This window comes from Eptatretus burgeri, chromosome 18, assembly GCF_056783735.1.
Source record: "Eptatretus burgeri isolate ZD-2024b chromosome 18, Ebu_testis_v1, whole genome shotgun sequence".
Lineage (NCBI taxonomy): Eukaryota > Metazoa > Chordata > Myxini > Myxiniformes > Myxinidae > Eptatretus > Eptatretus burgeri.
In genome coordinates this window covers 8,074,273-8,087,343 of record NC_140978.1, presented here as the reverse complement: position 1 = coordinate 8,087,343, position 13,071 = coordinate 8,074,273, and the positions used below count along the sequence as shown (strand labels likewise).

The following is a 13,071-nucleotide window of genomic DNA, read 5'->3' as shown; positions in this document are numbered from 1 at the left end:
GGTTAACCTGAGGCGGTCCCTTCGGGTGGGTGCCTGGAATGTCCTATCCCTAAGAGAGGATGATCACCTGTCTCTGTTATCATCTGAGCTCAAGCGTTTGGACATCGGGATTGCAGCTCTCTCTGAGGTTCGGAGACCGGATTGCGGCGAGATAATGGTGGGTGGTTACACCTACTATTGGTCTGGTCGCTCTGATGAGTACCATACCCTAGGAGTTGCTGTAGGTGTGTCCAATAAGCTGACCCCAATGATAATTGAGGTAACACCGGTCAACGAGCGTATTATGAGATTAAGGATTCGTCACTCCTTAGGTGTCATTTCCCTGGCCTCTATTTATGCTCCGACTGATGCGAGTGATCTTACCGGGAAGGGATGCATTCCCACACTCGAGTCTGTGGTTGATCAGTGCCCCAGACGAGATACACTTCTAGTCTTGGGGGATTTCAATGCATCGACTGGAACTGATAGGGATGGTTATGAGGTGTGTGTTGGTCCCCATGGGTCAGGAACTATGAACCAGAATAGCACTAAGTTCCTTGACTTTGCAGAAGTCATGGACTTAGGGTGGCTGGTTCATGGTTTCAGCGCCCGCAAGCTCATCGCTGGACTTGGTATTCCAACGCTGGCGGTGTGGCAAAGGAGATTGACCATGTCCTCATTGACGGTCGTTGGAGGATGATCCAGAACTGCAGGGTCTACCGGAGTGCTCAGTTCCTCAATACTGACCACAGGCTTGTTGTAGCAACTCTAAAGCTGCACCTTAAATCCTGGAGAATGGTACCATCCCAGCCTAGGGTGGATGTTGCCAAGCTCAGGGATGAGAGAGTAGCTGAGGAGTTTGCGAACAGGCTGAGTGGACACTTGGGAGGTCTGGGTGCTTTGGGGGATCCTGAAGAGTTGTGGAGCACCTTCAAGACCACCGTCCTTGATGTTGCCGGTGGATGCCTTGGAGTTCACCGCAGGGCAAAGAAGAATTTTGTCTCTCAAGGGACACTGGATACCATTGACCAGAGTCGCAGGGCCAGGCTGAATGGCAGAGCTGAGCTGTTCAGGGAGCTGAGGCGTAAAACTGTACGTGCACTGAGGGTGGACAAGGAGGCCTATGTGCGAGGAATCTGTGAGGGGGTAGAGCATCACCTGTGGACAGGTGATTCTCGTCCCGCTTACAGGGAATCGCGCATTACGTTCATCCAAGCCCATCCTCGGAGCACTGCAGTTCGAGCAGAGAGTGGTAGGCTCTTGACAGAGGAGTCTGAAGTGAAGGCCCGCTGGGCCGGTTACTGAGCGGTTGTACCAGGCTGATCCCCCAGCTGTCGAGTTGGACGTCAAGGGTGTTACAATCCCTGTTGCTGACCCTCGAATCAACTGTGGTCCACCATCGCTTGTGGAAACACGGGCTGCGGTGAACCAGTTGAAACGGGGCAAAGCTCCAGGGATCTGTGGCATCCATGCTGAACTTCTCAAGGCTGGTGGAAATGCTGCACTCGCGTCGTTGCATGCAGTTTTGTGCTCTGCCTGGAACACAGGCATCATCCCAACTGACTGGAAGAGGGGCCTTGTTGTCCCTCTCTGGAAAGGAAGGGTGATCGCCAAGACTGCAACAACTACCGAGGGGTGACGCTGCTCTCAGTGCCGGGCAAGGTCTTTGCTCGGATAATTCTTGATAGGGTTCGCCACCATCTGCTTGAGCACCAGCGTCCAGAGCAGTCAGGCTTTACACCAAAGAGGTCAACGATTGACCGTATCCTTGCTCTTCGTGTCCTCACTGAACGCAGACGAGAGTTTCGGCAGGGGCTGCTTGCAGCCTATGTTGATCTCTGTAAAGCGTTCGATTCAGTGAATCGGGATGTCCTCTGGAGGATTCTTGGTCTTCGTGGGGTGCCACTGAAACTGATCGATCTGATGTCTGAACTCTACTCTGGTACTGAGAGTGCTGTGAAGTGTGGTGGTACCGCCTCTGACTTATTTCCAGTTGTTACTGGAGTTCGTCAGGGATGTGTACTTGCCCCACACTTTTCAGCACTTGTATGGACTGGATTTTGGGAGGATGTCGGAGAGATCAAGTTGCGGTGCATCGTTTGGCAATGTCAAGATCTCGGACCTTGATTTTGCAGATGATGCAGTCATCTTTGCGGAGACTTTAGACATCCTCTTGGGGGCCCTCGAGGTGCTGAATGAGGAGTCGGAGCCGTTGGGATTACGGATTTCTTGGGTCAAAACAAAGATCCAGGCTTTCGGTGACATCTTGGATGCTGCTGTCCTGTCTGTGTCTGTTTGTGGTGAGGATGTTGAGGTCGTGGATAGATTCACTTACCTTGGCAGTGATATTCATGTCTCCGCAGGTTGTGAGCCGGAGGTCAATGAGACGTCTGGGTCGGGCCTGGGGAGTCATGGATTCACTGGATCATGGGGTGTGGCGCTGCCGGTACCTGTGCGGGAGGACGAAAGTCCGAGTCTTCAGGTCCTTGGTACTTCCAGTCTTGCTCTATGGGTGCGAGACTTGGACTTTGACCAAGGATCTGAGACGGAGACTTAATTCCTTTGGTACCAGGTCTCTTCGGAGAATCCTTGGCTATCGCTGGTCGGATTTTGTGTCCAACGAGCGGTTGCTGAGAGAGACTCGGATGAGATTTGTTACCTGCATAGTCCGTGAGCGTCAGCTGCGGCTGTATGGACATGTGGCTCGTTTTCCTGACGCTGATCCTGCTCACCAGATTCTCTCAGCGAGGGAGTCTCATGAGTGGAGGAGGCCAGTGGGCCGACCACGTGCCTCATGGTTGCAGCAGGTTGACCATCATCTCAAGGAGATGGGGATGGGCCTGGCATCTGCCTGGGGGATGGCCAGACGGAGGCCCCCGGAGTACCGGCGGAAAGTGGACGCAGCGACGCGCTGTTCTGGCACATGCTCCCATACCTGACCTGAAGTGAATGTCGTCAATCAACTGTCATTTAATTTTGATTATCTGTCGAATGGCTTTGGTCCTGTCTCGATCGGATGAAATTGACCCGGTGACCTTGACCCCCCTATGTCCGTTGTCATGTCCCAAGGATCACTCATGCTAAGTTTCATCTCATTCCATCCAACGGTTTGGCCGCCTATAAAGGACGAACAAACAAACACACATACATACATACAAACATATTCTATTTTTTTAGTATAGTAGATTTGCAATATTAACTTTCTAGAGGAGTCCATTATAAAATTATAAGCCCCTGAAGTTGAAAAAAAATGAGTTTTTCACATTTGGCATTTTTCGGGCCAAATTTCAAAGGTCCCTTGAGATAGATTTTTTTTAAACTATGAGGAATTGAAAGCTAATCTTTTGCATGGTGGGTAGAGCCATATACATCTACATTTAAGAATTTTTCCAGCAAAATCTGAGGAGGTGACCTGGGGAGGTTTTTGAAATTTAGGTGAGTTGGTACGGAATGACCTTTGCTTTTCTCCGTGCACGTGACCAATAAACCAATTCAACCAAAAGGCCGTCTTTGGAGTTTTTCCACGATACTAGCAGTCAATGAAGTATCCTTTGAGAAAGAGGTTCACAGGACTTGATGGCTGGCGAGTTAGGTGGGGTGACTCGGTGCTCTCGGACAAAAATGTTGGTTTACACCATCCATACCTCGAGACTATTGTTTTTCTAGGCGAAACAAAAAAAAAACTATTATACTCAGGTGATTGAGGTAAACACCAACAGAAGGGGGGGGGGATAAATACAACACAAGCGCAAATTCCAAGGGTTTTTTTCTGCGCAGATTTAAAATGCATGACAATTCGCTACAACACGAAACAACCTCAGATGACGACAACCTTTCCAAAAAGCGACAACCTCCGATGAAATGTTTCCTTACACAGGATCCAGCTCTGGGTAAAAATAACATTCCTCACTGGGTTTTTGAAAGGATATTGCTTTACCCCTCCGTCGACATGCTCATCCCATAGTAAAAGTTGAATGAGCATTTCCAAAGAGGGGCGACAAAAAAAAAAGTTAATTAAATAACCACTCAGAAAAAAAATATGTACAGTACATACTTGCTAGTACAAAATTTAACAATGCAACACATTTGGATTTTATAGCGGTTCTGAGGTTAACTGAAACAAAACTGTCTGACTCAATGTCTCGAGGGGGCATCCATCCTGCATATTTTGGGACAAGTGGACATTTTTGGTACATCGCAGACGTCAAAAACCTACGTTTCCCTTTCAATGTCAGGGCTGTCACGGACAGACCCCCTGACCTCCTGAATGCACACAATGCATAGAATACAAATAATGTGACCGATCGTTTACCTTGATGTCCACGATGTCACCTTTCTTGTAAATTCTCATGTACACCGAAAGTGGAATCAATCCTGCAAAAGCCCAGTAAACGGAGCAACGTAAGGCACAATAAAAACTGAACTCTATTCTTCAGCGATCAGAGCAATTAGTGAGTTTTCTTTTCCTTTGATCAAACCAGTTATTTCCCCACTTTATTATGCCAGAGAACTAGCTCTCTCACAGAAACCAATTTTGAATTTTCACGACACATCGCAAGTGGATGATTTCCAAATTTACCGTATCCAGTCACGGAGACAATAAAGCCGGAAGAAGCACTGTTGAACAATGCCAACAACCTTTGATGAATTGTTTCCTTCAACAGGATCCAGCTCAGGTAAAAAAAATAACATTCCTCACTGGGTTTTTTAAAGGATATTGCTTTACCCCTCTGTCGACATGCTCAGACCATGGTAAAAGGTGACTGAGCAGTTCCTAAGAGGGGCGAAAAAAAACATTGAATGAATAACAACTTTGAAACAACACATACACGACTTCTTTAACAGCCACCATTATTCCCACCTTTTTTGTCCGGTTGGCAAAGGGACATTCATGGCAGAACGAAATCATAATTAGCACCACATTTGATTCATGTATACCTGACAACAACAATCGTCAATCCCTCGACTTACCACGCTTGCGAAATGGTCGCGCAAACATGTACCGCGTCCCACGACGCTTTCCATGAGTGTGACCCATCTTGACTGCACACGGAGAAGGGAGAGAAGGGGAAATAGATTAATCAACCAAATCCATCTCAGACACGCGTGGTCATGTCTCACAACACACACACACACACACACACACACACACACACACACACACACACACACACACACACACACACACACACACACACACACACACACACACACACACACACACACACACACACACACACACGTTCAGTTTGGCATTTTGAATATGAAAGGCAAAGCCTATAAATGAACAAAACCCATTGGAACCCCCTGAAGAAGTACAAACAGTGGGAAAGAAAGGATTTTCTTCATTTTCAACAGCCGGACGGACAGGTGGACAGGTGGACAGACGGACAAAACAAATATTTAAGTGGCTATAACCGCTTATAAATAACAATAATAATAATATTCATTCCAAAAATTGACTTTCAAGATACAGCCAAAGTATTTTTGAGATGGAACCACCAAACAAACCATTTTGCATATTGCTGGGGTATCAATTTATTTAATAATCTAATAATCACATCTTAATCAGTAAATCAAAATGGTTGCATCATTAAAATACTTTTTCTTATGTTTTTCGTCACGTGTTAGTCAAATTGGAATGATTAACGAGACACAAACAGTGCTCACGTGACACTTCCTGTAATGATAAGATGACTGAACGAACGCAATGTTTCCTTTAACAGGTTCAGCTTGGAGTAAAAGAATCTTCCTCACTGAGTTTTTAAAGGATCCGATCTACCCTCCGTTGTTATGCTCAGACCATGGTTATGGGTCATATGCAATACGTGAAAGAGGGATAGAACGTATCGAGATAGACTTTACGTTCTTGATATATACGAATACGAAAGCAGCAGATTGTGGAAAATGAGTTCACAAGGATAACTGTGAAGGGCCCTTCAAATCTCACTATGGGCGTGAACCTCATAGCAGCTACAGGTAAAGCCAACAGGATTTTCGGCTCAATTCACAAAATAATGAATGACTAACAAATAAAATTCTGGAGAGCTTCACAATAGAGGGATTAGATCGATTCCAGGGTGAGTTTGACTACGCCACAGAGACATGCCTTCATACTCAACTTGGGCGAAAGATTAGATTAGATTACCCAATTCGAATAGATTCCCTCCATCAAAACTGGGAATCGAACACTAAATTCTGCAGTGTCAATTACCCGCCTGTAGCGGTTCCAAATCTCCGGAGCGGATTCCTTCGATGCCCGATTTCACTTTGTTGGTTCAGCAAATTACATAAAAACATTCTCCTGTCATTCTGTACAAAGCAGACAAAGCCAAGTCTGTTTTGCTGCATCTGGTTTGTTCAAGTTGTGAACAAAATGAGTGGACGTGTACACACAAACTGTGTGCATGTGTATCAGACTTCTTCAGGGATCCGACAGACAACGTTAGTCAATTTAATCTGTATGGAACATTGTGAAATTCCAAAATATTCATATTTCTTAACAGCAAAGACATCGCAACATATATATATTAACAGCAAATAAATAAAAGTCAGGAGCCATCAATGAACCATCTGTTTCCTAAAACACCCTCCCACGTAAACCGGGATAAGTTTTTATTTTTTATTTATTTTATCCAATTGAAAAATTAATTAATTAATTACAATTTTCCTGGAGGTTCAGATCAATTTGAAGCAACTTTTACTTATTTGGTATTATTTATATATGATCAATCATGCCACCGATTTCATTTATTCATGAGCATAAATTTTACGCTCGAATCATTTCTTTATTCCCTACGCCAATGAAGATGGATGGAGCTTATATTTTTCACCCCCGTTTGTCTGCGTACAGAATATTTCAAAAAAAAGTTAAAGATGGATTTGGATGAAACTGGTTGAGCAGGTTGGGGACGTGATAAGGACAAATAGATTCGATTTTTGGTGAAGAATCAGAATTGATTCTCAAATTTTAACAATCGCCCAAGTCTACTTCATACATTATGTTATTATGAGTGCATCTGATAGAGATGTTTAATGTAATGAATGATGTACACAAATAAATATAGATTATATTACACAATAGGGCAGTTCCCATAGAGTAGTTACTTCCGGCAGCAAAGGTGGATGGAGGTTATGTTTTTACCCAGGTTTGTCTGTTATAGACATGATTTGGACAAAACTTGGTGGGCATGTTGGATGTGTGACAAAGACGAATTGATTACATTTTGGTGAAGATCCGAATCTGGAGAGGATGTTTTTTAAAAATTTGGTTTAGTGATTCTTCACCATTGAGAAATGGAACCAAAAAAAAAAAAAAAACGATTTTTCACACAACATCACCAAAAGTGGAGGGACGAGTCGTGACAAAAGTGGAGGGACGAGTCGTGACAAAAGTGGAGGGACGAGTCGTGGCAAAAGTGGAGGGACGAGTCGTGGCAAAAGTGGAGGGACGAGTCGTGGCAAAAGTGGAGGGACGAGTCGTGGCAAAAGTGGAGGGACGAGTCGTGGCAAAAGTGGAGGGACGAGTCGTGGCAAAAGTGGAGGGACGAGTCGTGGCAAAAGTGGAGGGACGAGTCGTGGCAAAAGTGGAGGGACGAGTCGTGGCAAAAGTGGAGGGACGAGTCGTGGCAAAAGTGGAGGGACGAGTCGTGGCAAAAGTGGAGGGACGAGTCGTGGCAAAAGTGGAGGGACGAGTCGTGGCAAAAGTGGAGGGACGAGTCGTGGCAAAAGTGGAGGGACGAGTCGTGGCAAAAGTGGAGGGACGAGTCGTGGCAAAAGTGGAGGGACGAGTCGTGGCAAAAGTGGAGGGACGAGTCGTGGCAAAAGTGGAGGGACGAGTCGTGGCAAAAGTGGAGGGACGAGTCGTGGCAAAAGTGGAGGGACGAGTCGTGGCAAAAGTGGAGGGACGAGTCGTGGCAAAAGTGGAGGGACGAGTCGTGGCAAAAGTGGAGGGACGAGTCGTGGCAAAAGTGGAGGGACGAGTCGTGGCAAAAGTGGAGGGACGAGTCGTGGCAAAAGTGGAGGGACGAGTCGTGGCAAAAGTGGGAGGGACGAGTCGTGGCAAAAGTGGAGGGACGCAGTCGTGGCAAAAGTGGGAGGGACGAGTCGTGGCAAAAGTGGAGGGACGAGTCGTGGCAAAAGTGGAGGGACGAGTCGTGGCAAAAAGTGGAGGGACGAGTCGTGGCAAAAGTGGAGGGACGAGTCGTGGCAAAAGTGGAGGGACGAGTCGTGGCAAAAGTGGAGGGACGAGTCGTGGCAAAAGTGGAGGGACGAGTCGTGGCAAGAGTGGGGGGACGGGTGGTGTCAAAAGTAGAGGGACGAGTCGTGGCAAAAGTGGAGGGACGAGTCGTGGCAAAAGTGGAGGGACGAGTCGTGGCAAAAGTGGAGGGACGAGTCGTGGCAAAAGTGGAGGGACGAGTCGTGGCAAAAGTGGAGGGACGAGTCGTGGCAAAAGTGGAGGGACGAGTCGTGGCAAAAGTGGAGGGACGAGTCGTGGCAAAAGTGGAGGGACGAGTCGTGACAAAAGTGGAGGGACGAGTCGTGACAAAAGTGGAGGGACGAGTCGTGACAAAAGTGGAGGGACGAGTCGTGACAAAAGTGGAGGGACGAGTCGTGACAAAAGTGGAGGGACGAGTCGTGACAAAAGTGGAGGGACGAGTCGTGACAAAAGTGGAGGGACGAGTCGTGACAAAAGTGGAGGGACGAGTCGTGACAAAAGTGGAGGGACGAGTCGTGACAAAAGTGGAGGGACGAGTCGTGACAAAAGTGGAGGGACGAGTCGTGACAAAAGTGGAGGGACGAGTCGTGACAAAAGTGGAGGGACGAGTCGTGACAAAAGTGGAGGGACGAGTCGTGACAAAAGTGGAGGGACGAGTCGTGACAAAAGTGGAGGGACGAGTCGTGACAAAAGTGGAGGGACGAGTCGTGACAAAAGTGGAGGGACGAGTCGTGACAAAAGTGGAGGGACGAGTCGTGACAAAAGTGGGAGGGGACGAGTCGTGACAAAAGTGGAGGGACGAGTCGTGACAAAAGTGGAGGGACGAGTCGTGACAAAAGTGGAGGGACGAGTCGTGACAAAAGTGGAGGGACGAGTCGTGACAAAAGTGGAGGGACGAGTCGTGACAAAAGTGGAGGGACGAGTCGTGACAAAAGTGGAGGGACGAGTCGTGACAAAAGTGGAGGGACGAGTCGTGACAAAAGTGGAGGGACGAGTCGTGACAAAAGTGGAGGGACGAGTCGTGACAAAAGTGGAGGGACGAGTCGTGACAAAAGTGGAGGGACGAGTCGTGACAAAAGTGGAGGGACGAGTCGTGACAAAAGTGGAGGGACGAGTCGTGACAAAAGTGGAGGGACGAGTCGTGACAAAAGTGGAGGGACGAGTCGTGACAAAAGTGGAGGGACGAGTCGTGACAAAAGTGGAGGGACGAGTCGTGACAAAAGTGGAGGGACGAGTCGTGACAAAAGTGGAGGGACGAGTCGTGACAAAAGTGGAGGGACGAGTCGTGACAAAAGTGGAGGGACGAGTCGTGACAAAAGGGGAGGGACGAGTCGTGACAAAAGTGGAGGGACGAGTCGTGACAAAAGTGGAGGGACGAGTCGTGACAAAAGTGGAGGGACGAGTCGTGACAAAAGTGGAGGGACGAGTCGTGACAAAAGTGGAGGGACGAGTCGTGACAAAAGTGGAGGGACGAGTCGTGACAAAAGTGGAGGGACGAGTCGTGACAAAAGTGGAGGGACGAGTCGTGACAAAAGTGGAGGGACGAGTCGTGACAAAAGTGGAGGGACGAGTCGTGACAAAAGTGGAGGGACGAGTCGTGACAAAAGTGGAGGGACGAGTCGTGACAAAAGTGGAGGGACGAGTCGTGACAAAAGTGGGAGGGACGAGTCGTGACAAAAGTGGAGGGACGAGTCGTGACAAAAGTGGAGGGACGAGTCGTGACAAAAGTGGAGGGACGAGTCGTGACAAAAGTGGAGGGACGAGTCGTGACAAAAGTGGAGGGACGAGTCGTGACAAAAGTGGAGGGACGAGTCGTGACAAAAGTGGAGGGACGCAGTCGTGACAAAAGTGGAGGGACGAGTCGTGACAAAAGTGGAGGGACGAGTCGTGACAAAAGTGGAGGGACGAGTCGTGACAAAAGTGGAGGGACGAGTCGTGACAAAAGTGGAGGGACGAGTCGTGACAAAAGTGGAGGGACGAGTCGTGACAAAAGTGGAGGGACGAGTCGTGACAAAAGTGGGAGGGACGAGTCGTGACAAAAGTGGAGGGACGAGTCGTGACAAAAGTGGAGGGACGAGTCGTGACAAAAGTGGAGGGACGAGTCGTGACAAAAGTGGGAGGGACGAGTCGTGACAAAAGTGGAGGGACGAGTCGTGACTAAAGTGGAAGGACGGGTCGTGACATAGGTGGAGGGAGGGGTCGTGACAAAGGTGGAGGGACGAGTCGTGACAAAAGAGGAGGGACGAGTCGTGACAAAAGTGGAGGGACGCAGTCGTGACAAAAGTGGAGGGACGAGTCGTGACAAAGTGGAGGGACGAGTCGTGACAAAAGTGGAGGGACGAGTCGTGACAAAAGTGGACGGACGAGTCGTGACAAAAGTGGAGGGACGAGTCGTCACAAAAGTGGAGGGATGAGTCGTGACAAAAGTGGAGGGAGGAGTCGTGACAAAAGTGGAGGGACGAGTCGCGACAAAAGAGGGAGGGACGAGTCGTGACAAAAGTGGAGGGACGAATGTGACAAAAGTGGAGGGACGAGTCGTGACAAAAGTGGAGGGACGAGTCGTGACAAAAGTGGAGGGACGAGTCGTGACAAAAGTGGAGGGACGAGTCGTGACAAAAGTGGAGGGACGAGTCGTGACAAAAGTGGAGGGACGAGTCGTGACAAAAGTGGAGGGACGAGTCGTGACAAAAGTGGAGGGACGAGTCGTGACAAAAGTGGAGGGACGAGTCGTGACAAAAGTGGAGGGACGAGTCGTGACAAAAGTGGAGGGACGAGTCGTGACGAGGGACCAACGGTGTTTCTTCATGCCTCACCCTCCAACTCTCCCAAAGCGCCCCGATGTCCCACGTGACAACTTTACGGTACCAGTACATCGACATATGGCTACAATGTAACGCGATGAAGACGCCAAGTCTGCCAAGCCATTACCTCGCTTGTTATGTGCACCTGTCCGTTTCCTTCGTATTAATATAAAAGCACAGTGGTCCAGGTGAAGAGATTATCCTATAATAAAGGACGTGAGAACGGGACAAACTCGCTGTGCCAAATGGCCTCCCGTTATGATCCAAAGCATATTCTACACGTTAAATATCCACGGAACGACGTCAAGACGATTATTCGGGTCAAAGACTTCTCACAGTGCGAGCACGTGTTTAAACCGGTGTAGGCCGAAGGTCCAACAACAACAAAATAAACCAGCATACGACTCGTCACGACTAACGGAAAGATATCCAACGTCACGACGGTTAAAAAAAATAATCATTCAATCACCGACTCCTATCGGAACCGCAAGACGGTTGTGAGTTGAAGGAGAGCAGAGCAAATATTACACAGCGCAACGCTTACCTCGACAAGATGGAGAACGAAGGAGGAAAAAGGAAGGGCGGGGCTTAGTGACGTCACTTTAACGTTGGTTATAAAAAAATTGAAACGATATAATCAAAAATAAATTATAATCCTTTGTATTAACTCAATACAATATCTCACGCTCAACGGTGGCGATATTTATAGAGTCAAAAAATTAATTCGGATAAACTGACCTCCAACCGCTACACCGCCCAAAACAAACGCTCATTGCGAAAAGGGATGGAGCCAGAGGAGAGGGAATTCAATTTGTTTGTTCCTGCGGATGTAATATGTGAATTAATTTGCAAGGACTTTTCAATCATTTATATCAGACCCAGCGTGCGTGGACTTGAGGTGAATTAACATCTGGTTGATGTGTGAAGGAGACGAGGTTTGAAGGATCAGGAATGTCCAACAAACGGTCTATTTCCCCAGCAAGGCGCATCGATTATAAATGGATGAGTTGTGTGTGTGCGTGTGGGCATACGTCATGTTTTTTTTTTTTTGTGGAGTTCCACTCGAGCTTTCTGATGTGGAGTATGACACACGGAAATTATCGTCATGATCTCCTGAGTTGATTCGGCTAATTAACTGCAAAGAACCTGGAAGAATTCCCATGTTTTAAACACAAGCCGTGTTGAGGTGTATTGCGCAGCTTAATGGGTCCTTCCGCCGCATGGCATTCCAATTACAAAATAAACAACAAAACTTTGATGACATTGTAACAAAGCATATATTAATTAATACTAATAATATTAACAACAATAATAATACTGTAACAGTTGACCGTGAAGACCAATGAAAATTTGGTCCGATCGACCAACGGACCCACTAGTTACTAGTTGGACAAAAAGGGTCATCAAGTAAGAACTACCTCACTCCCAATCATGGAAGAGCAACATGATAGAGGGTATGAATTGGCAGTGGGACAACTCTTCGTTATAATAAACAAGCAAATGAACAAATAGAAAGAGTCAGGAAAGGAGGAAACATGACAACTTTGTTATGTGTTGGTTTCGGAAGGGTTACCTTATTGGGGATGATAAAGATTGTGGGTCAGGATGGGGGGGGGGGTGGTCAAAGTGGGGGGGGTCTTGTATCTTATAATACAAGATGGTGGTCAAAGAGCAAAACTAACCAAAAGCATCAGCTGGTGGACGTGAAAGTTCACGTGGTGTCTTTCAACACGAGTAACCAAGAGAGTTATTGCCAGCACCCTCTGTTCTGTTCTGATGTATGGTAGCTTGGGTAGCTATTATTTCTTGGAAGCACTGCTATGCCACTGATGCTGTGCCCCTTTACCAGCACACTGATACTCATTTCACCAACCTCAGAAGGATGACGGGCTGAGTTAACCCCACCTGGTGTTCATTGAGCAGCCAACAGGGTTTGAACTCAGGACCCTGAAATCCTAATCCAACACCAGGCTTGTCAGCACCCTGAACAAATGACTACAGTAATTCCTATCCAAGTCAGTTCCAGCTGAACTTCATGTTGGCCAAGCCCACAAGGTGGGATTAATGGGACAG

General features: G+C 47.6%; 1 protein-coding gene across 8 annotated transcripts in view; it reads right to left on the bottom strand.

Moving 5' to 3' along the window:
• The window catches only part of RPL21 (ribosomal protein L21), a 35,431-nt gene extending 23,773 nt beyond the window's left edge, over positions 1 to 11,658 (bottom strand). For 2 of the 8 annotated variants that reach the window (XM_085863590.1, XM_085863591.1), the window contains exons 1-3: positions 11,543 to 11,650; positions 4,951 to 5,022; positions 4,292 to 4,353 (exon numbers count right to left, since the gene is read on the bottom strand). In XM_085863590.1, coding sequence (XP_085719716.1) covers positions 4,292 to 4,353; positions 4,951 to 5,017 — 129 coding nt within the window. In that variant the 5' untranslated portion in view covers positions 5,018 to 5,022; positions 11,543 to 11,650. Of the gene's footprint in view, positions 1 to 4,291; positions 4,354 to 4,950; positions 5,023 to 11,467 lie in introns of all 8 variants that reach the window. The other 6 variants (XR_015053168.1, XM_085863585.1, XM_085863587.1 and 3 more) reach the window with 6 other exon arrangements.
• Between the last annotated feature and the right edge of the window lie 1,413 nt (positions 11,659 to 13,071).